The sequence below is a fragment of the Cricetulus griseus genome, chromosome 8 (genome assembly GCF_003668045.3).
Source record: "Cricetulus griseus strain 17A/GY chromosome 8, alternate assembly CriGri-PICRH-1.0, whole genome shotgun sequence".
Taxonomy (NCBI): Eukaryota; Metazoa; Chordata; class Mammalia; order Rodentia; family Cricetidae; genus Cricetulus; species Cricetulus griseus.
The window spans coordinates 9,503,875-9,524,481 of record NC_048601.1 but is presented as its reverse complement, the minus strand read 5'-3'; the positions used below and the strand labels follow the sequence as shown (position 1 = coordinate 9,524,481).

General features: G+C 38.3%; 1 protein-coding gene across 3 annotated transcripts in view; it reads left to right on the top strand.

Moving 5' to 3' along the window:
• The first annotated feature begins 17,499 nt into the window (after nucleotides 1–17,499).
• Nucleotides 17,500–20,607, top strand: part of Pik3c2g (phosphatidylinositol-4-phosphate 3-kinase catalytic subunit type 2 gamma) — a 302,408-nt gene continuing 299,300 nt past the window's right edge. For all 3 annotated transcript variants that reach the window (XM_035448879.1, XM_027429943.2, XM_035448878.1), the window contains exon 1: nucleotides 17,500–18,177. In XM_035448879.1, the coding sequence (XP_035304770.1) occupies nucleotides 17,500–18,177 (678 nt within the window). The remainder of the gene's footprint in view (nucleotides 18,178–20,607) is intronic.

Genomic DNA, 20,607 nt, shown 5'->3' with positions numbered 1-20,607 from the left:
ATTCAGATGAAATGCTTTCTGTCTTAAACACATAGGAATGGAAAGTGTTACAAGAATATGATTGCTTCAAAGTGTTGAGTTATGCTGGGCAATGGGCCTGCTGTATTTTGCAGCAAAGATCTGGCATACAGTTCTCTCTAATCTGAAAACCCAATTCTTCCCTTCTCTTTGGCCTTTCATCTGTACCTGCCCTGTCCTCCACCTCCTCTTCCTCTCCTCGCCTCCCCTTCCTTCTCCTCCCCTCCCCTCCCCTCCCTCCCTGCCTCCCTCCCCCCCCTCTCCTGCTTCCTTTCTGTCTTCTCCCTTTGCTCATCCTCTCAAGCTGGTGCACCCTTCAATCCCATTGATATTATTTATAGTGTCTCCTAAGTGTTCTTAATTCTACATTCCTGAGAGTGGTGAGCTACATTCAGTCCTGGCCGCTGGTAGGTTTTCCTTCACAATCCTGTTTTCTAGTCTGGTGTATCCCCAGTGATACTGCAAAGGGAACTTACTGTTTGGTAGAAGGAGTATCCTCCTAACATATGCCCTCCAAACTGGTAGCAGGTCATGGGGAGAAAAGCAGTTTCTGTGTGTCACTCAAGCTGGGATCCTGCTGTAACTTTTCTGCCTACTTTACTAAAAAGGCGCTGAGGACCAATAGGGGCTAATGTGTATCTCAGTTACTCCTCTAACCATCTGTCTTGACAGACAATTACTTTTCAGATACATGGAATTGAACAGAGAAATAAGATATGTCTCATTCCTTTAAACTTACCTTAATATATGTGGCATGTGCACACTGCTCATTTTGGAATAAATTGTCAAATGCAAAATTGTGTGTCGGGTAAAAAGCACAGGAGAGAGGATGAACACGTGTCACAAGCACTGGTAAGGACAGCAGTCAGCTACGTTTTGAATCAAGCCTTCCTTAGTCCAACTCAATGTCTCATTCCATGACAGGCTTCTTGTCCTCTATTGTGTCCGCCTGCCTTTGGGCCAGCTAGGGAGCAAGTCTGTGAATTGAGAATAATGTAACTGAACTGTGATTTTGTTTGGCGAGAGAGAGCAGGAGAGAGAAAGAGAAAGACAGAGAGATAGAGATTTATCCAGTGATATAGACAAGAGAGAAGCAGGCTTGCTATCGTAAGAGCCCAGATCATGATTTCACAATGTGCCATCATAAATGATGTTAGTTTACACAAGAAAGCTTTCCCTAATAAGCATAAATTAATATAATTCTCATGATGCTTACAAAAGAAGACAAAACAGTCATTTCCTGTCTATAAAATTATTGCATTTATTTCTAACTAAATTATTGCTATTCTTTCAAATTTGTGACCCGATAAAGCAGCATAAAGATAGTCATGACAAAATGAATCTTTATTCTTTACTTAAAAATATTTTCAAACTATCAGTTCTTAGCAACAATTATTTTATGAAAAATATGTGCAGTAAAGACAGGCGTTGGTGGCGCACGTCTTTAATCCCAGCACTTGGGAGGCAGAGGCAGGCAGATCTCTGTGAGTTCGAGGCCAGCCTGGTCTCCAGAGTGAGTGCCAGGATAGGCTCTAAAGCTACACAGAGAAACCCTGTCTCTAAAAACCGGGAAAAAAAAAAGAAAAAAAATATGTGCATTTAAGTCATTTTTTCATTTCTTTTCGCTGAATATCTGGGTTCTGTATTGCATATTTTGAAGATTTATTTTCTGCTCCGGATTAAGAGTAGATGGGTTGTGTATCCCTGAAGAAAACTGTTTTTTCTTAGAAATTTTATTTCTAATTTGTTTTAATCTTACTGTAATTTCCTCCTTTGTGAATTACATAGGAATCTTTTTGAAGTTTAAGAATGTAAGATTCTTATTTATTTTTTATTATGCCAGATTTGGGGAAAATAATCTGTTTACTTACTTTTAGTTATATCAATAGTAGCCAAATGTGCAGTCATATTTGATACGTAATACTTGTCCTTAGAAACAAAGAATATTTACCAATTATTAGGTACAATATCGACCCATGGCCACTACATCAAAGTAATGAGCTATGTTTGTCAAATTTTCAGTGAAGCTAATGGTATTTTGTCTGATTTATCTATAGATGTGAGATTCAGATTTAATCAGTTCCAATAAGAAGGTGGATTTATTATTTTCTTGTGGTGCAGCAAAGGGTTGACTGTATGTTTTGAGAATGTTTTTTAGGCTCACACCTCAAATGCCAAAATGGCAAACAGGATTCCCTTCTGGATTTTACATGGTCTTGCTGTATTCCTGTGTCCTCTATTATTGATATAATTGTACCAGCTTACTGCTTTTGCTTTTGTTACTAATTACCTAGGATATCTTTCTGTGTTTTGAATTTTAAGAAATCTTTATGCTTTCCTTTCTGGTGTATCCATAAGAGAATTTCCACTTAACCTTGTTAATTGTTCCTTTTTACAAACACAGCAATCTGTAGATTTTATATGCTATGTGCAGTTGATTTACATTTATCTAGTTGGGGCATGTGTACTTTTTTATTTTTCTCTGTACATTACTAGTATATAAAATTATTAATTCTATATTATATTAGTGTTATGTGTTATATAACAACAATGTTTTAATTATACTACATATAGTTATATATCAATCCTTAATAAGTATGATATATATCAGTATATATTTTAATAATATATATTCTACTTCAATTAACAAGATCTGCTAAGGCACTTGAGGCCAGTGCACCCCTTTGCTGTGCACACACTCACATTGGATAATGCTTGCAGTTTGACTGACTAGCTTTATAGTTCTTCCATCTTTTCTGAGGACTGGATTCAGGACTGGATTCCATCACAGTTACATCTAAACTTTAGCATGTGTTCTGCAAGAAGCCCAAAACTATGACTTCTTCCTGAATGATAAAATAATTTAAAGATTGGAAATCCCAGACCTAACTCTAATTTCCAAATCTCAGTTAACCCTGAGAGACATCTATCTTAGTCTACACAAAGACGTGTTGTAAGCATGAGATTAGTTATCTTGTTGTTGGGTACACATATGAGGGCTTCCATGTGTGCTTGTGTGTGTACACTTATGTGCCTACGTAGTACTCTACAAGAGTCTCTCGAGAATTTAATGGGAAAACTTTCCTTGGTTTATACTCTGACAACTTCATCTGTGGTTGAAACCTCTCCTCAGTTATACACTGTTTCCTCTTTCCTACAGGCTTCCAGCTTAATTTGCAGGCACACACAGGCGTAGTAAATGTTTTCAGGAGTATTTTAGTCTTTGTCTCAAATTTACATTGATTTTATACTAGAGCATGTAATTAGTCATCCTGAATCCTACTTTACAACTCACTATATTCTCATAGTGGGAGACACATGATTGATCAAAAAATTCCCTGTTTCTAGCTCATATTTAATAATGTAAATCATTCAACTAGCACCTTTATCATTTTTGGGGTATTTTGGGCACCATACAGGAAATAAAACCTTGGCTAGACACTCAATGTTGTATGACCTTCCCTGAGGAGACAAGATATGTCTGTTTTCTCCAAATAGGACACTAAGGAAAAATCTGCCCTAAGTAAAGATTTTTACTCAATCAACTACTTCTAATTAATTGCTGGCATGAAAGACACCACTGAGGGGCCTTGATTCATTCAGATTTCTGTTCTTGAACCACAACTGTAATGAGCTGTTTCCTGCTGTTACTAGAAAGTTAGCAAATGACAATTCCTTTGTGTCATCTGCAAATAATACATGTTTATTTCCCTCAACTTGTCTCCATAATCCTTGCCAATTATGTATATGAGTCTTTTATTTTAATAAACAATAAAATAACTGCTACATTCCACTTTCTGATTACAAAATGGAAGTTTTTGCATGAATTTCAATTTTGGTTTAAATAATCTCAGATCTTTCACCTTGCTTATAGGAGTGAGTGTGTGTGTGTGTGTGTGTGTGGGTGGGTGTGGGTGTGGGTGTGGGTGTGGGTGTGGGTGTGGGTGTGGGTGTGGGTGTGTAGTCTAGAGACTGATGTCAGTTATCTTCCTCTATCACTTCCCTACTTACCTGCTGAGTGAGGCTGGGCCAGAGGCCTCTCTGTCCCTGGAGCTCACTGCTTTACCTGGACAGTGCAGCCTGTGAGCCCCAACTGTCTACTTGTCTCTGCCTCCCCAGCACTGTGGCTAGTGCATGCCCTTGGGTCTAGTCCTTACATGAATGCTAGGGATCCAAACTCAGGTCCTCATTCATTTACTCAAGGAGCCATCTTTCCCTCCCACAACATGTTTTTAAAGTATTGTCCTCAGAAGTTTTGCAATAATGTTTTAAACTAAGATAAGATTGAGTGATTTTGAAATAACTTCTTCTGATACACATTTCTCATTAGAAAACTACAAGGATTTCTGAGTACTTGTTTACATAAGATTGTAAAAAAAAATGTATAGTAGGCAAGTTGAAGGCTTGGGATAAAGCATGTATACCTACAAAATGGTGAAAAGCAATAAAGCTGAACACAGGGACTTTTCTCTCCCTGTTTCTTTCTACACTAAAGTGGTTCAAATTCTTTTATAAGCATGTGCATGCCATATTTGTTTGTGGATCTGATATTCATATTTAGAACTATCTTTTTCCCTTCACTGGTATCTATCTCTGTTATTTTTCTCTCTTTGCAGTCTTCTTGATAAATGATTGGTCTCCTCTAGAGATTACAATTAGCAATACATCCTATCCATTCTCATCGCCTCTTCCTTTTCTGATGTGTTAACCTTTTAAATTTTTATGATAAAACTCGTCTCCATGCCTTATAAATTATTAATTTAATTAATATTTAAGCCAAAAATTGTATTTTCAGGTTTTTGATTATGTTATGTCATTATGCTCAATATTTGACATCTTCTTTAAATTTCCTTTATAACTCAATTTTTCATTTCAGTGCTATTTTGTATTTCATTTTATGCATTGTTCAAAAAACCCATTGCTTCTTAATCTTCAAAGAATATATAACTAATGCGTTATACTATTTAATTAAGCAAGTATTTATTTTTAGATCTAACATGTTCTTTCTCTCTGTGTGTGTGTATGCATGCATGTTAAAGTGTATGTATTTGTATGCCTGTGTGAGTACACCTACCTGTACGTGTGTGTGTGTGTGTGTGTGTGTGTGTGTGTGTGTGTGTGTGTGTGTGTGTATTTTGAGACATAGTCTCACTATGCAAGTCTGACTATCTTAGAACACACTGTGGAGACAAGGCTGCTTTCAAAATTACAGTGTCTACTTTATCATATGCTGAGTATTAGGATGATATGCTAAGGTGTGAAGACCAAGAGATGATATAGACTTAACAATCACTATATTTCTTGAGGAATATTTGTGCATCTATGATGACATTTTATCTATACTCATCCACTGTGAATGAGCATTTTCTCCATCAATTACTGGTATTATCTGAAGCTTTTTCTGTTTTTTTTTTTTCATTGTTTGCCTAGCTTCTATTAGAACAGGTCTCCAACATTTTAAGCATAAAAATAGGAAGTGAGAATGTCTTTCATCTTGTTTCTTATTGCTAGCTGTAACTTCATTTTTTTTTTTTTTTTTTGAGTTTGGGCTTTGCCCTTATTGCTTTTCTTGTCCAGTTAATTAGTTCAGGCAGACAAGCTTGTTCTAGGTAACTAAAAAGCACACAGTTTTCTCTTACCTGACTGTCCTTTTCTGCACTTTCTCTTCATTTACACCCCAAAACTTATCTCCCTCCCCAGAAGGTGCAAACTAAATGCTGGGCGATCACTGACAATGCTTTTTTGCATTAATGCAAATTTCAGTCATAGAAAACATATAAGAAAGTGTTAGGGCTGTCACTGAAGTAGGCTGCAGTCAGCAGGGCAAGAGGTGGAAAGAACCAACCAGAACTTACACACCCAGTGAGGTAGCCACAGAGAGTAAACCATCTGCTTGCCAATGTTTCAGCCTACAGTTTCTTTAGAAGATAAAGCAAGTGTCAGACACAGTGGCCTGTAAGTGTGTGTGTGTGTGTGTGTGTGTGTGTGTGTGTGTGTGTGTGGTATCTGTGTATGTAGTGTGTGTATATATGTGGTGTGTATGTAGTGTATGTGTGTGTGTGTGTGTGTGTGTGTGTGTGTGTGTGTGTATGGTGTGTGTGATGTCTGTGTATTGTGTATATATGGTATATGTGTATGTGTATATGTGTAGTGTGGAGTGTTTGTGTATCATGTGTATGTGATGTGATGTATCTTTCTTCCATTTCTGTCTGACCTTCTTTACTTAGCATGTGATATAAAATGCATTGACAAAATGCTTGCCAGTCTTCACAGCTGGAGATGCTAAACTATAAACTGTAAATGAAGCTGGTTTCTTCATTAAAAGATTCTTAAATGATTGATTCACATAATGGACATATGACATTCTAAACACATAATGTCACATCTAAAGATAATGATAAGAAACTATACCGTTCATGCAGTTTTTATGATTTTGTTAAGCTCCACCCTTGTGTTCTTTCATTTAAATATGAATCTAACTCATTGGGAGGACATGCTATAGTCTACAAAGGAATTCTCTCTGGTACAAAGCATTTTATATTGTTAAAATAAAATTCTTTCTAAAAATAGTAAAATGACCAGTATATTCACATTGTTACTGATTTTTTCTTTAGATGTTTGACAGTGGCACTAAATCTGTCCTCATTTGTCTGTATTACAAAAGAGGGATCCAACAAGGATATTAGTATTTGAACACTTAACTGGCCTATGAACTTAACATTACTTGGTGAAGAAGTTTTAAGTTGTGATAACCCTTGTCCCCTCCCCTGCATTTGTGGATGCAAAAACCAGACATTCTGTACCCATCAGTTCTGCATAGTCACACAACGGTTCTCACACAGTGTCCTGGGAAGACCGTGCAGCTCTGAGGCTCTGAGAGTCTTAACTAATGAGATAAAGCTGTTTATCACTTTGATTCCAGATCCATATTCAGGCTTTCCAAAGAATAAAAATAACACTGAATTACTTTCCCTCGACTTCTATCCTTTGAAGGCAAGTTAAAGGAAGTCCACACATACCTGAATAAAAAACTAACAGGTATTTATTTGGGGAGCACTCACCCAGTGATGGTAAATAACCACCATGGTCTTCTGCTCCAGGAGGCACTGCATCTGCCCTTCAGGATGCTCCGACTACAATCTAACCCCAGAGAGATGAGGAGACCCTCCTCTTCCTTATAAGGGGTCATGTCTGCACACCAAAGCCACACCCTAAGGCCAACACCTCAAGTCTATTGGTGGAACAAGATGCCACTACAATCCTTAGTCAAATATTTACAACAGTGAGGAGAACCTTCATGAGCATGGAAAATTGTCTATGATATAGTAATATTTAACAGTGATGCTACAGCCAGAAGGAAACAAAGATGGACACAGCACACTCGCATGGATACACACACACACACACACACACACACACACACACACACACACACACACACACCATTTATATTTTACTTCAGTATATAAAATCTGGGAATTAGTTATATTTATATTTAGAGAATACAGTGGATCAGCAACTATAAAATGACAGGTCCTTTTGGCCACATGTTAACAAGTGACAAGAACTGACAGTCCTTAATGAAAGGCAATGGTGAATCTGAGTCATACGAAGTTCATTTTGAGCAAGCCATGCACCTGTGAGCGAATTGGAAGGTGAGTTTCCCAACTGGCAGCTTTCGTTTCTGTAACTCCTCTTACCTTAGAGCTGGCACTGAGGAGAAACTGCTTATGTGTGAGAACTGTTCACAGACTTCATTAGGCTCAAAGGGCTATTGTTATTTTCTAATGAAGTATCTAGAGACTTCATTTATGATTCATTTCAACAAAATTCTGAAAGGGATAAAAGCCAGATCTAGGCAAGGTGGTGTGTGCAGCTTGTAATCTCATGGGAGGCTGAGGCAAGAGAATCAACAAGTTTGGGATTAACATGGACTACACTGTGAATTCAAAGCCATCCTGGACCACAAAGGGAGACCTTGTCTCAAAAAGTCAAAAAATAAAAATAAAAATAAATCAAACAGTGTCAACAAAAAAGTAATCAATGTAATGATTTTGTACCAGGACTCCTTAAAATGCTTACAGAATTTTTTGTGGTTTTTACTATCATTCTAATCAGCTCAAAATGCCAACAAAAAGACACAATCACATTTTTTAAAACATGAGATTTTTGAACTCATGAGATTTTTTACCAGTGACAATCAATTTTTTAACACTAAAAATGTTAAAATATTTGCATATTAGCCGGGCAGTGGGAGCACACACCTTTAATCCCAGCACTCTGGAGGCAGAGGCAGGTGAATCTCTGAATTCAAGGCCAGCCTGGTCTACAGAGAGAATTTCAAGACCACCAGTGCTACACAAAGCAACCTTCTCTCAGAAAGAAAAAAAAATCACAATCAATTTTCAATGTAATTTAAAGAATTACACTGAACTGACTGACCAATGCCTCCTGAAAGCATAGTGAGTGAAGGATCTCAGAAGCAGAAGGCATCCAAGTATAGAGTGCACTGAGATTTCATCTACACAGGTACTTTGGTTGCCTTATTTCTTGCACATGGCCTTCCTCTCCTAAAGGGAAATTGAGTTCTTCCCAGGGCTCCTCTTACTTGCAAACACCCCAAGACCTTGTGTTCAAAGCAAGGAATTGGAAATAAGGCCCACATTCCTCCAGCCTAGGGTTACCAGTATGTTCATTTCGGTTCTAATGCAGTGTAACATTCCTCTTTCTAGGGCCCTGTGACAAGATGATCCACACCACCGTAAGCCTTTTATACCTGTGACATGCAGGGAACCTTGTCTTTCCCTCCACATCCATCAAGGACTTTTGCATTTAGTTGCCTGAGGTTCAGCATCCTTATTTCACATTCTAACTTTGGCCTGGTATGGTAGCTCAAACTTGTAGTTTCAGCACTTGGAAACCTGAGGCAATAGTGTTTCCATGAGTTCAAGGCCAGCCTTGGATACAGATTTAGAAGAGAGAGAGAGACAGAGACAGACAGACAGACAGAGAGAGAGAGAGAGAGAGAGAGAGAGAGAGAGAACATGAAAGGCATGAGAGGTCTTCAATGACAGTTAACTAATTACATATGTTTGTCATTATTTAAATCCCATGGATTTAAACATATTTGATAGTTTAATTCATTTTCTGTTGTTACATTTGTGATTCAGTGAGAACCTCTTCCAGTAAAGAGGCGCTCTTAAAGCCTTCCTTACCTTCTTTACTCGCAGGCATTATGGGATATCCCAGCTTATCTCATGAATTATTCACCCTGGTGTCAGTTTGTCTCTCGAGCAACACTGATTTATCTTTGTAAAAAAATATTTTGATTACATTTATTTATTTATTTGCTATGTGTACATGTAAACTCATAAACATGTGCACACATGCCACAGCAAGTGTGTAGAAGTCACACATGACTTGTGGGAGTCTGTTCTCTCTTTGCAGCTGTGTAAATCCTAGGAATTGGATGCAGGTCCTCAGTCCTGGCAGCAAGAACTGAGCCATTTCAGGCCCCCCCAACCCTGATTTCTACTTTGTGGCTGAAGATACATTATTACTACAATCGAGATCAGTGTTTTTCTATGGTCTTAGGTGACCCCGGTGTAAGGGTCACTTGACCCCTAAAGGGTTTGTGACCTACATGTTGAAAACTGCAGACCTAGATATTACGCATCATCAGGGGTACTGATATTTGTCCTATTTGTAGTAGTACTTATATATAGGATTTTAAGGGAAAACGCTATGGCTAATAATAGGAAGGCATTCCTTTAACTTCATAAACTCATCCTGATAATTTCAGAAAATCTTCACTTCCCCCACAAAATTACTAAAGCAGGCAGATGTATTGGACCATATTTAAAATATCTGAATATCTGAGTGAACTAAAAACACATGGATGTATGCAGTGCTGTGGCCATGACTTGATTATGGTTTGGATCTGATAAGACCTCAAACTCCATCTATTAAAACAATTTCCTATTGAGAGGTATTTTGTGGGAATAAAATTTATATGATGGTGGTGTTAAAAGTAGAGCCTTCAGGGAGTAGTTAAGATTAATTATAGTTATTATATTGGTGCCTGGTAGCTTTATACAAAGGGACACAAATATATGTGCACACATTCACACACACACACACACAAAAAAAAAAAAAAACCTTTTCTTATGCTATTTGATCTATCTAGAACTTTTCCCTGAGAGAAGGACATCACCAGACACAGGCCTTATACCTCACATTTACTAAACCATGAGATGATATAATACTATATTACATTATTGTGAGGTAAAATAATAATATATGGGGCTATTTTTATAACTTGATAATCTGTACTGCTGATATTACCTACAGCAGATGCGCTCACACATTTCCAGCAGTAGTTACATTGATATAAATTTTGTCTCTTTGAGTGTCTGGAAGTCAAATCTCATGAGTTTATGAATAGCACATCTTCCATAGCTATGGAAATACGAGGAGCTCTAGTTATCCTTTTAGGTCATTGGTCAATCTTCTTATCTTAAATATGTCATATATCAGATCTCTACTTTCTTGCACAGTGTGCCGTTGTCAACATCTAACGACACCACTTTCCTGTGGTGTTTTGGTGTGTTTTACTCCAGGACTCAGCACTTAGGTCTGCTTGCAGCAGTTTCTCATGACATGTTGATCTTTCCATCATTTGCTTCAGCTTTGTCCTTCTGAGCTTCACACCTCTCCGCCTCCTCCTTTTCCTAGTCTTGTGTGGCCCCCACAGTTTTCTTTATGACTTTGCAAAATTAACATCCCCTGCTCAGAAAACAAGCCCCCCTTCCACATCTCAATCCTACCTAGAAAGTTCATTTCTTTTTCATTCCATTAAAACTCAGAATTCTATATTCCGGAAGCTTTTATGACTAATCCTGCTGGTTTTAATGTAAAGGATGTCTCTGAACATCAAGTGAATTGTAGGAAATAATCCTTTAGCCCCCTCATCTATTACAAGACCATTCAATAACACAAGTGTGTGTAGAAGATGTTGTTGTTCTTATGGAAACTGCTTCATGCTTTTTTTTTGTCCTGAGACTGTCTGGGGCAGGCTTGTGCATAAGCAACTGCACCAAGTGCCCCTCACAAGAACTAACTATCAAGATGCAGCTGGACTCCCAGGCTCCCAGCTGGCCAGAAACGGGGCCCTCTCCAGGTTATCTCCCAGAACTTACACACAGGACTGAAGGTCGTCTTTATATGCCTGTTCACTGGTAAGACATACCCCAGGAACAGAATTAATTTCTGTCCCAACAGCATGTGTAAGTCAGCCATTGAAACCAGTTCCCATGACATGGGCTAAATTATCTCTAGAGTAATAAAACCGATAAACAATAACACACCTAATATGTAAGCTGAAAATCCTCTTAAATTTTAGTTTTTCAAGAAAAGTAGGCTTTGCAGTATTATCCCTTCCCCCACCCCCCGTCACTGAACTACTGTCTCCACTGTCCATTAGTGTAACTCTAGCATACTTAGCTTATTTATAAATTTGAGTCTATGTGATCTTGGAAAGCAAGAGCTTCATTTCACATTTTCTATTTTTTTTTTTGTATTTCTAGTGCTTGACCTAAAATGCTTGAAAACTGATCCTGAATAAATGAATGTAGAAGCTGGGAGGTGCATGTTGTTAGTATGTAGGCATTTGTACCAGCCTGCCTTTGGGGTTCTGACAAGATAAGTCCTCAGCTGCTGCCACTAAGAGCACCACAGGAGCCTACTCAATGTGCTCCCCTTTAAAGGGGCCCTGTCCTCCTCCTCCTCTCTCTCTCTCTCTCTCTCTCTCTCTCTCTCTCTCTCTCTCTCTCTCTCTCTCTCTCTCTTTCTGTCCCCCTCTCTCTTCCTCTCTCTCTGCATCTCTTTCCTCCTTCCCACTGATACTGTTCCCATAAGCTAGACTCCCCCCCTCCTCTTTCCCCTTTGTACCAACCCTTTCCCCTGATTTAAAAACAAACACAAAAACAAAAAACACACAAAAAAAACTTTGCACTTGAACTCAGTGTTGCATGGAATCTTTCTCTTTCTCACTGCTTTTTAAAAGAAATTGCAACACATGTATGTTTTAGTTTTTTGGGGGGGTTGGTTTTGTTTTTCTGAGACAGGGTTTCTCTCTATTGTTTGGAGGTTGTCAATTATTATTTTAACTAGGCAAAGATATGTTACGTTTGTTTATGCTGCAGAATATTACTTTAACTGGGTAAATGTGTGTTACTTTTGTTTATGCTGCATTTGTTTAATGATGTAAGGATTTGTGTTTAATTATGTAAAGCTATGTTGCATTTGTTTCACCTTGCCTGCCTAAAGTACCTGATTGGTCTAATAGAGATGAACAGCCAATAGCTAGGCAGGAGAAAGGACTGTTGGTGCTGGTAGGCAGAGATAATAAATGGGGGGGGGGAATATGGGCTGGAGAGAGAAGAACTAGAGAAGGAGAAAAGAAAGGAGGACACGTCCATGGTAAAGAGCCAGACAAATGACAGGCAGACAGACATAGAGAAGCAGTGAAAGTAAGATATACAGAAGAAAGGTAATAAACCCCAAAGACAAAGGTAGATGAAGAGAAACAGGTTCATTTAAGTTAAAAGGGCTAGTCAGAAATGTGCCTAAGCTAAGCCAAGCATTTGGAACTAATAATGTCCCTGGTTCATGGCCCAGAAGAAAAAGCCTGGTACACATATGTAAAGATATGAACTGATTTTGAGTCAAGTCAGTGTCTTTCAAGGACAGTGACAACTGTAAATAATTCAGACACAAGAAGCTTTAGGGGGAGGAAAAAGAAGTGAGGCTTCTGTAGGACCAACCATCATCAAGAAAATGTGCAATTTGTAAAAATGACAATCGAACCTTTTCTCCAATTTCCTTTTGCCTTCACTAAAGGGAAAATACTAGGGAGTTGCAAACTACCATGTTATTAATTTCTAATTAGAATTTAAAAAGTAGAAAGATAAAGAGAACACACATTCTATAAATATTAAGAATATTGTAAATATATACTATATAACAAATATAGATGATGTACACCAGAATGCAATGAAGAAGGTGAGAGCTCTGTAAGGTTAAAGTCTAACGGTGATGTTTGCATCTGGCGATACCTACACAAGCTTAGTGTGGCAGATAAAGGCCCCAGGGAGGGCAGCAAATCAATCTTCCAACTCAAAGGCATTTCGGAAACCACGAAAGCTGTGATGGTTACACATTTTCTTGCATAGTTCTGAAAATACAGATGGTTTATCTTAGGTACCTTTGATGTGCTCTGTGCTAATATAATCCTCATCTGCTTTATCTTCTACCTATTTATAAGCTTAAAAGCTGCTTTCTATGTCTAGGGCTTGTGTGAATCCAAGATCATCATTACCTAGTCTCTGCAAGTCTTCTGAGCTTTGCTCTTTTAAGTAACAGGTACACCCAGAACTTTTGGGGCCAAGATTTGACATCTTTAGAAAAGTCCTTTTTAATTCTGTGTACTTTTGAGAAAATGTCATTTGTGTTCCTATTCTAAACACTGGAGCTGGTTAGCTAATGTTGTCACCTTTGTGGATTTGGAGGCTGGAGACCGCAGTCAGGGCTGCTCTTGCCTTAATGGAGCCTATTTCGCCTTTGATTTCTCTTTGAGGTCAGGTAATTAGTCCTCCATAAGGCTGACCTCTGGCAATATAAGATGCATAGTGTTAGCATTACCAAAGTTCTCATCATAGAATAAAGAGGAGTGAGTCTTCAGTTAAGGGAAACCTGTGGGTCAGGCTGGTGAGGTCAAAGGTCCATTTCCTTGAAAATTCTGACTTTTATGACAGATAAATGAAAAAGTGCACTGTATTTATGACAGATTAATGAAAAAGTGCAATGTAGCTGTCACTAAAACAGAAAAGGAATTTTTAAATGTTAGTCCTTGAAAGGGGGATATGAATCTATAAGTCAAAATTTTACAAGAATTTTAAATAATATTTTAATATTTGTTGATATTTTATTAATTTTTATATTATATGTATGAGGGTTTGCCTGCTGGAATGTCTGTGTACAATGTGCACTCAGTGCCTGTGGAGGCCAGAAAAAGGCATCAGATACCCTGGAACTGGAATTAAAGACAGTAGTGAGCTGCTATGTGGGTCCTGGGAACTAAACCCTGGTCTTCTACTAGAGTTTCCAGTACTCTGAATGGCTGAGCCATTTCTCCATTTAAAAATGCTACACATTAAAAAATGTTTTGTTTAATATTTTATCCAGCATGCCTTTTTAAAAATCTTTTGAAAAATCTTTCCAAATCTATCTATTCAATTTCTAGAGTATAGAGTATTTTCAATATAATTCATTAATGAAATGATTTTTTAAAAATCTTTAAAACAAATATAATGAAAGCAAATTCCCATCTTGTAAATGATTGATGGAAAACCAAATGGGTCTAGGTTCACAGTTCAAAATACGGTCATCATGATGAAAAGTCAAGGCAGCCAGAACGTGAAGCAACTTGTCACAGAACATCCACAAGAGGAAAAACAGAAGGATAAATAGATGCTGCTTCTTGGCTACCTTCCTCTAGTTGCATAGTGAAGTAATCCATTTAAGGAATGGGACCAACCACAGTAGGTGGAATGCCCCCATCAATTAGCACAGCCAAGGTAATCTCTCAGAAGCATGCCATGAGGTCCAGAAGATTCTAGATCCTCTCAACTGAGAAAATCTAAATGCTATCTATCATAAGCAAACCATATTTACTTGGTGAGAGGGAATGAATTCCAGGTTCATTTCATTTTTGTTCTCTTTTGTCTCGATTCTGCATTTTTTAAACTCACGGACTCCTTTTCATAACCAATACAAATGAGCACATACTATCAGTGAAGTAACATTCTTGGTACTGAGCAATAAGTGAGAAAAGTGTTACTTATCATTAAAAGTGTGATAAGTGCCATGGGAGGAGGAAAAATGTAGACGAGCCTAATCTAGTCTGGAATTTTTTTATTTGGAAGAAATAAGACAGACATGGTGGCTCATGGCTATAATCCTGGATGAGTAAAGAATACGAGATGAGTTGGAGAGCTGTCTGGATTAAAGAGTCAGATGAGAAAGAGTAGAAGAATGGAGGGGGCGGGGTTTCAACTAATCCCTGATTAATGAATATAATGAGAAAGAACAGTCCAGTCAGGAAGATGAATATCCAACCTAAACCTGGGGAAATACCATCAAGAGTGGTGAAAGCCAATCCATTCCAGAGTTCTGGAGGCTACCTTGTGCTACCACATGTAAGTCGGTTGAATGATATAATGTGAGGAGAGAGAGAGAGAGAGAGAGAGAGAGAGAGAGAGAGAGAGAGAGAGAGAGCAGAGCCAGGTCATGTAGGGACTTAAAAATCATGTGGAAAACCACTGAAAAACCTGTAACCATGGAAATATGCAGTTAGTGTCGGAAATAAAATTTTAAAATGTGAAAGAAAATGAGGACCAAAATGGGTTGCAGAAAATACAGAAGCAGTTTGAGAGTTATTCATTTCAGGTGAAAGCTGGTGGTTTTGAATTAGGAGTGGGCAATGGTATCCAGGAGACAGTGGATTTTGAATTGTTGGGGAGTGGTATACAGGAGACAGTGCACACCAGTGGATTTTGAATTTTGTGGGAGTGGTATACAGGAGACAGTGGACCCAAGATGTGTTTATATGAGAAACTAACTGGAGGTCTCTGGACACAGGTGGATAGAGGAGAGAGGAGATTCAACAATGAAAACTTCGTGTCTGGTTTAAGGACTGTGTGGGTGACTGGAGACATTTTGTGCCACACAGAACAATGGAATATAAGTTGAATCTCAGGTAATTGAGATTTACAAAGCAGCCAGACTAATTTTGTAATAGAATTGTAAGCACATACCAAACTAGCATACAAGTAAAGTCATTACTGTCATCTTAACTAAGCATTGTTAAAGCTGAAAGATTTTAGCCCGACAATTCTCAATGGATTTTAAGTTTTATCAAGTTCAGAAGGTGATCCCACGTACCCTATATAGGCATAACAGGCAGACAGGAATAACAAATTGTCAAAAAAGACAAATTAATAATCTTGACTTTTAATACTACCAAGTAGTATGAGTATCTTTAGACTTTATGGAGATGATACCACAGCAAAAAATATATTGTATGGAAACACTAAGCAGGTCCAGTAGTTGTAGACGAAGTCATGGAAAGTGATAGCAAGTGATAATTTAAACCACAGAATGGGGCTGGTGAGACATCTCAGTGACTTAGAGTGTTCAAGTTCTTGCAAAAGCCCTAGCACCCATATGTGGCTCAAAACTGCCTGCAACTTCAACTCTAAAAGATATGATGCCCTCTTCTGACCTCTGCAGATATCCTCACATACCCCCACACAAAAATATATATGCAAAACTAAAAGAAAAATAAATTCCTAGACCATAGAAGGAATGGAATAACCTACAGTGAGATAATAACTCAGGAGAAAATAAACTCCAAAGCAGATCAGGAAGAAAATAATGAATAGACAAAGGAGCCCTTGAGAAATAACATAAAGGAGAAATTTGGAATGTGGTTATTGACAGCAAGCCAAAGTAACAAAGCAAGGCACTGCAAAGAAAGGATGGTAAGTGAATATCAAATACTTCAGAGGACCAAAGCTTTTTCAAAAGAGAGAAAAATCTCTTACATTTAATGGCATGAAACTCATTAACGATTTTAATGGAAGTAGTTCTAGAGAAGTGAACAAAGGAATTTGCAATTACTTACATTTAAAGAGTTTTGGAGTGGAAAGTTTCTAGTTAACTGTTGTAAGATGATTGGTAACACAGAGTTGGGGGGATTAAGACTGCTCATATGAATGGGATAATGACTAATAATGAAAAGACAATTTAGGCATTAGCATGCTACTACTCACATAGAAAGTTGAATGGCTGAGGAAATGCTGCTCTCAGTTAGAAAAATAGTCAAATCCAAGGGGAAGATTGGTTTTGTATGAATTAAAGATGTGTGTGGGTTGGAGGAATTTCTCAGTGGTTAGACTCACTGGCTGCCCTTGTAGAAGACTGTGGTTGAGTTTCCAGCTCCCACACGGTGGCTCACAACTAAACTACCTGTAACTCCAGTTTGGAGGAACTTGTTGCCCTCTTCTAAACTCCTCAGCACCAGGCACTCAAGTAGTACACATTTTTAAAAAATGATAAAAAGAAGCATTCCAGAATTGAGGTAGACTTGCTTTTCTATCCAAAGAATATTATGCTCAATACTCTCCCTCTGTGCATCAGATTCTCTATGCATCAGTCCTAAAGGACTACTTTAGGACTCTGGAAAGTCTTCCATGAGCCAAGTGAACAATCCAAGCATTTGTATATTTATTCAGCATGTTTCTTTCTTGCAAGTGCCTTTTTCACTAAAGACAGTTTTGTTTCCCCCCTTTCCAGGAAAATCTGTAATGTCACAGAGGTATTTGGGGCCAAGAAAATCCTCTCAGTTGCACAAAATAAAAAATGGCATATAGTTGGCAAAGAGACCCAAATCACATTGAGCCACAGGAAGGTGGATATGATCACCAACAATTTCAGCATGCAAACCAGTGCCTTTCTTCCAGCCAAGTCAGACTGGGTTTTGATGAGCTAGTGGAAGACATCAATAATAAAACTCCACTGTATGAGAGGGACAAAGAAGAAAACCTCCATTTTGTGCCAGGTGCACCAAACTTGGCTTCAAAATGGCAATCCTTATATGGAACACACCCAAGACACTTGGATAAATTCACTTCTCAGAGCCCTGACGTCTCCCAGCTTTGGTATGGAGAAACATCAGCCATTGGTTTTAATCCTGCTGTATTACCAACACATCAGATCATAAATGAGGAAGACTCCTGGAGAAATCCCAGAGAAAAATATCATGGCGCTGAGATTCCCAGGTTCAATGCTCTAGCTCCTTCATCTACCAGCCTGGAGAAATGTAATCTACGAAGACAATCAGGAAATGAACATTGTAAGGGCCCTGTAGGATTTGAGGGTAGCATGCTCCCCCATTATTCATTGCACTCAATGGACCTCACGTCCAATAGAGAGAGTAAAGGAAGTGGAGGTTTGAACCTTGTAGAACCTCCTCTGATGTTCTCTAAAGATTCCCTTCCCCCTGGGCCACAGGAGAGTGCATCACTGGACAACACGGAGGTATGTGTAATACACGGGGACATGGAAACAATCAGTCAGTAAAGGATGGGACTAGTTGGTGATAAAGTTAAATAACCTCAAGGAGGAAAAACATTTTATTTATTTTCACAAGGTCCATGTTTTTAAATTAACAACTACATAAAATGAAGTACACTTAACCTTCATTTTTCATGTTACCACTTCAACAGACCTATTAATATGTTATATTAATATAACCTATGATAGTATGTTATATTAGAATACACTAGTACATTTTAAGAGAGAGCCTAGAGAGATGGCTCAGTGGTTAAGAATGCTGACTGCTCTTCCAGAGGTCCTGAGTTCTATTTGCAGCAACCACATGGTGGCTCACAACCATCTATAGGGGGATCTGATGGCCTCTTCAGGTGTGTAAGTATATATGCAAACAGAGCACTCATATACATTAAATAAATAAATAATCATCAAATAATGCATTTTAGTGGTTAAAAATATAACTCAAAGTTTAGGTGATGGCATTTATCTCTTGTTCCTGTGTTATGAAAGTACAGATATATTTAATCACATTTATAATTTGAGTCATGCTATGATGATTTAAAATCTTATTATCTTTAGCAGCAGGAGGGGAAATGTCCTTATACACAGAAGCTCATAAATTATTTGATTGGCAGGCTAGTTGCTTAGGAGCCAGACAAAAGTAGGGAATTAAGTAATTACTGTGCCATAGATTCTAATCCGTTCTTTGATAACTTTATGGTCACCACAATAACCACACAGTTTCTTGTGTCATGTTTAAAAACTATTATGCTTATAACATCTGGATAAAGCCAAAAGCAGATCACAATAAAGAAGGAGGGGACAGAGAGACGACAGCGAATATGAGGACTTGAGACCCTAGGCAATCACATAAAAATCTACGTGTGGTGGCATGAGTCTGCAGTTTCAGTATTGGGGAGGCAGAGACAGGCAGATCTCTAGATTTCTAGTCATCCAGTGTAGCAAGCACATGATACAGGCCCAGTGAGTAACCATCAATAAAGGAGATGAAGAACTTAGTGAAGAACATATCTGACATCAGCCTCTTACCTACACACACACACACACACACACACACACACACACACACACACACACACACTCTCATATACCCATACATATACACACTCATATATACCCATACACGCATGCACACACACACACACACACACACACACACACACACACACACACACACACAAGAAGGAAGAGAGAGAGAACACTCTGCAGTTACTATATGCCAGAGGAACCAAAATAATACTTTGATATGCTGGACAGAAAGAATCTGGAGCAATAAAAGTACATTTCTTGAGTTCAAGAATGTGACTCCAACTCATCTGCTGAAAAACAAATGGCAGCTTAGTAAAACAAGAGATATGAACAAAAGAATACCTAACTCAGCCAGAAGGACATTGCTTAAGAAATGCCACCTCAAATTATCTGAATCAAAATTGAATATATCTTAAGGATATCTAGTTCATATCATGACAGTACAATAATCAGTAAATGTCCCAATGTTACAAATACTGTGGACTTTAGGCAAAATTATAAAAAGCTGCTGAATTCAGACTTTGGACATCAGGCAGCATAGCTCATGGTTCCCTGAGAGCTGCCCTTATGCAGGTCTATGCCTGAAGGACAGCTCCCTGCAGCTGTGCAGTCTGGTGGAGCCTGCAAGGCAGCAGCACTCCTGAGCTGGAGAGCAAAGCTGGCCAGTTAGCTCTAGTTTCATAAGTGCTAGGATTCGCTGGGTACTGTGCTGAGAGGAAGCTATGCAGTGGGTGGGAGCAGAAGTCTCCAGAGATTTACTGCATTTTGGGCAAGAATGGGGTTGTCATTTGGAAGGCTCAAGGAATATTGTTGAGAATATTTCTCAAATTTAGTTGAAAATTATCCAATATCCAATCATGGAGTCAAAAAAGCAACAAACTGCAAATAAATGCAAAGTTATCCAAATATAGGCAAATGACATTCTAATATTAAATGTCAAAATAACAACAAAAAAGTTTTGCAAGGAGTTGGAAAGAAATTTCAGGGAGTGTGACAACCATCTGAAGGCATGAAATTTCTCATCAGAAGGTGAGACTCAGAGACAATGAAACTAGAGGCAATGGGAAACAGAAAATAGAGGCAGTGTGAGCCAAAGAGTGAAACCAGAGGCAGTAGGAACCAGACGCAGTGGGAGCCTCAGAAGGAAACCAGAAGCAGTGTTAGCCATAGTGGAAACCAGAGATTGGAAATAGAGGCCCTGGAAGTCAGAGACAGGGGAGTCAGAAATATTGGGAACCAAGACAGTGGAATAATAATTTACTAATGGAATTATATTGAAACAAGAGATAAATAGAAAATTACATGAAAATGAATAATTAAGAAAAATTGAAAACCTGAAATTAAAAACATATGAACATGATGACC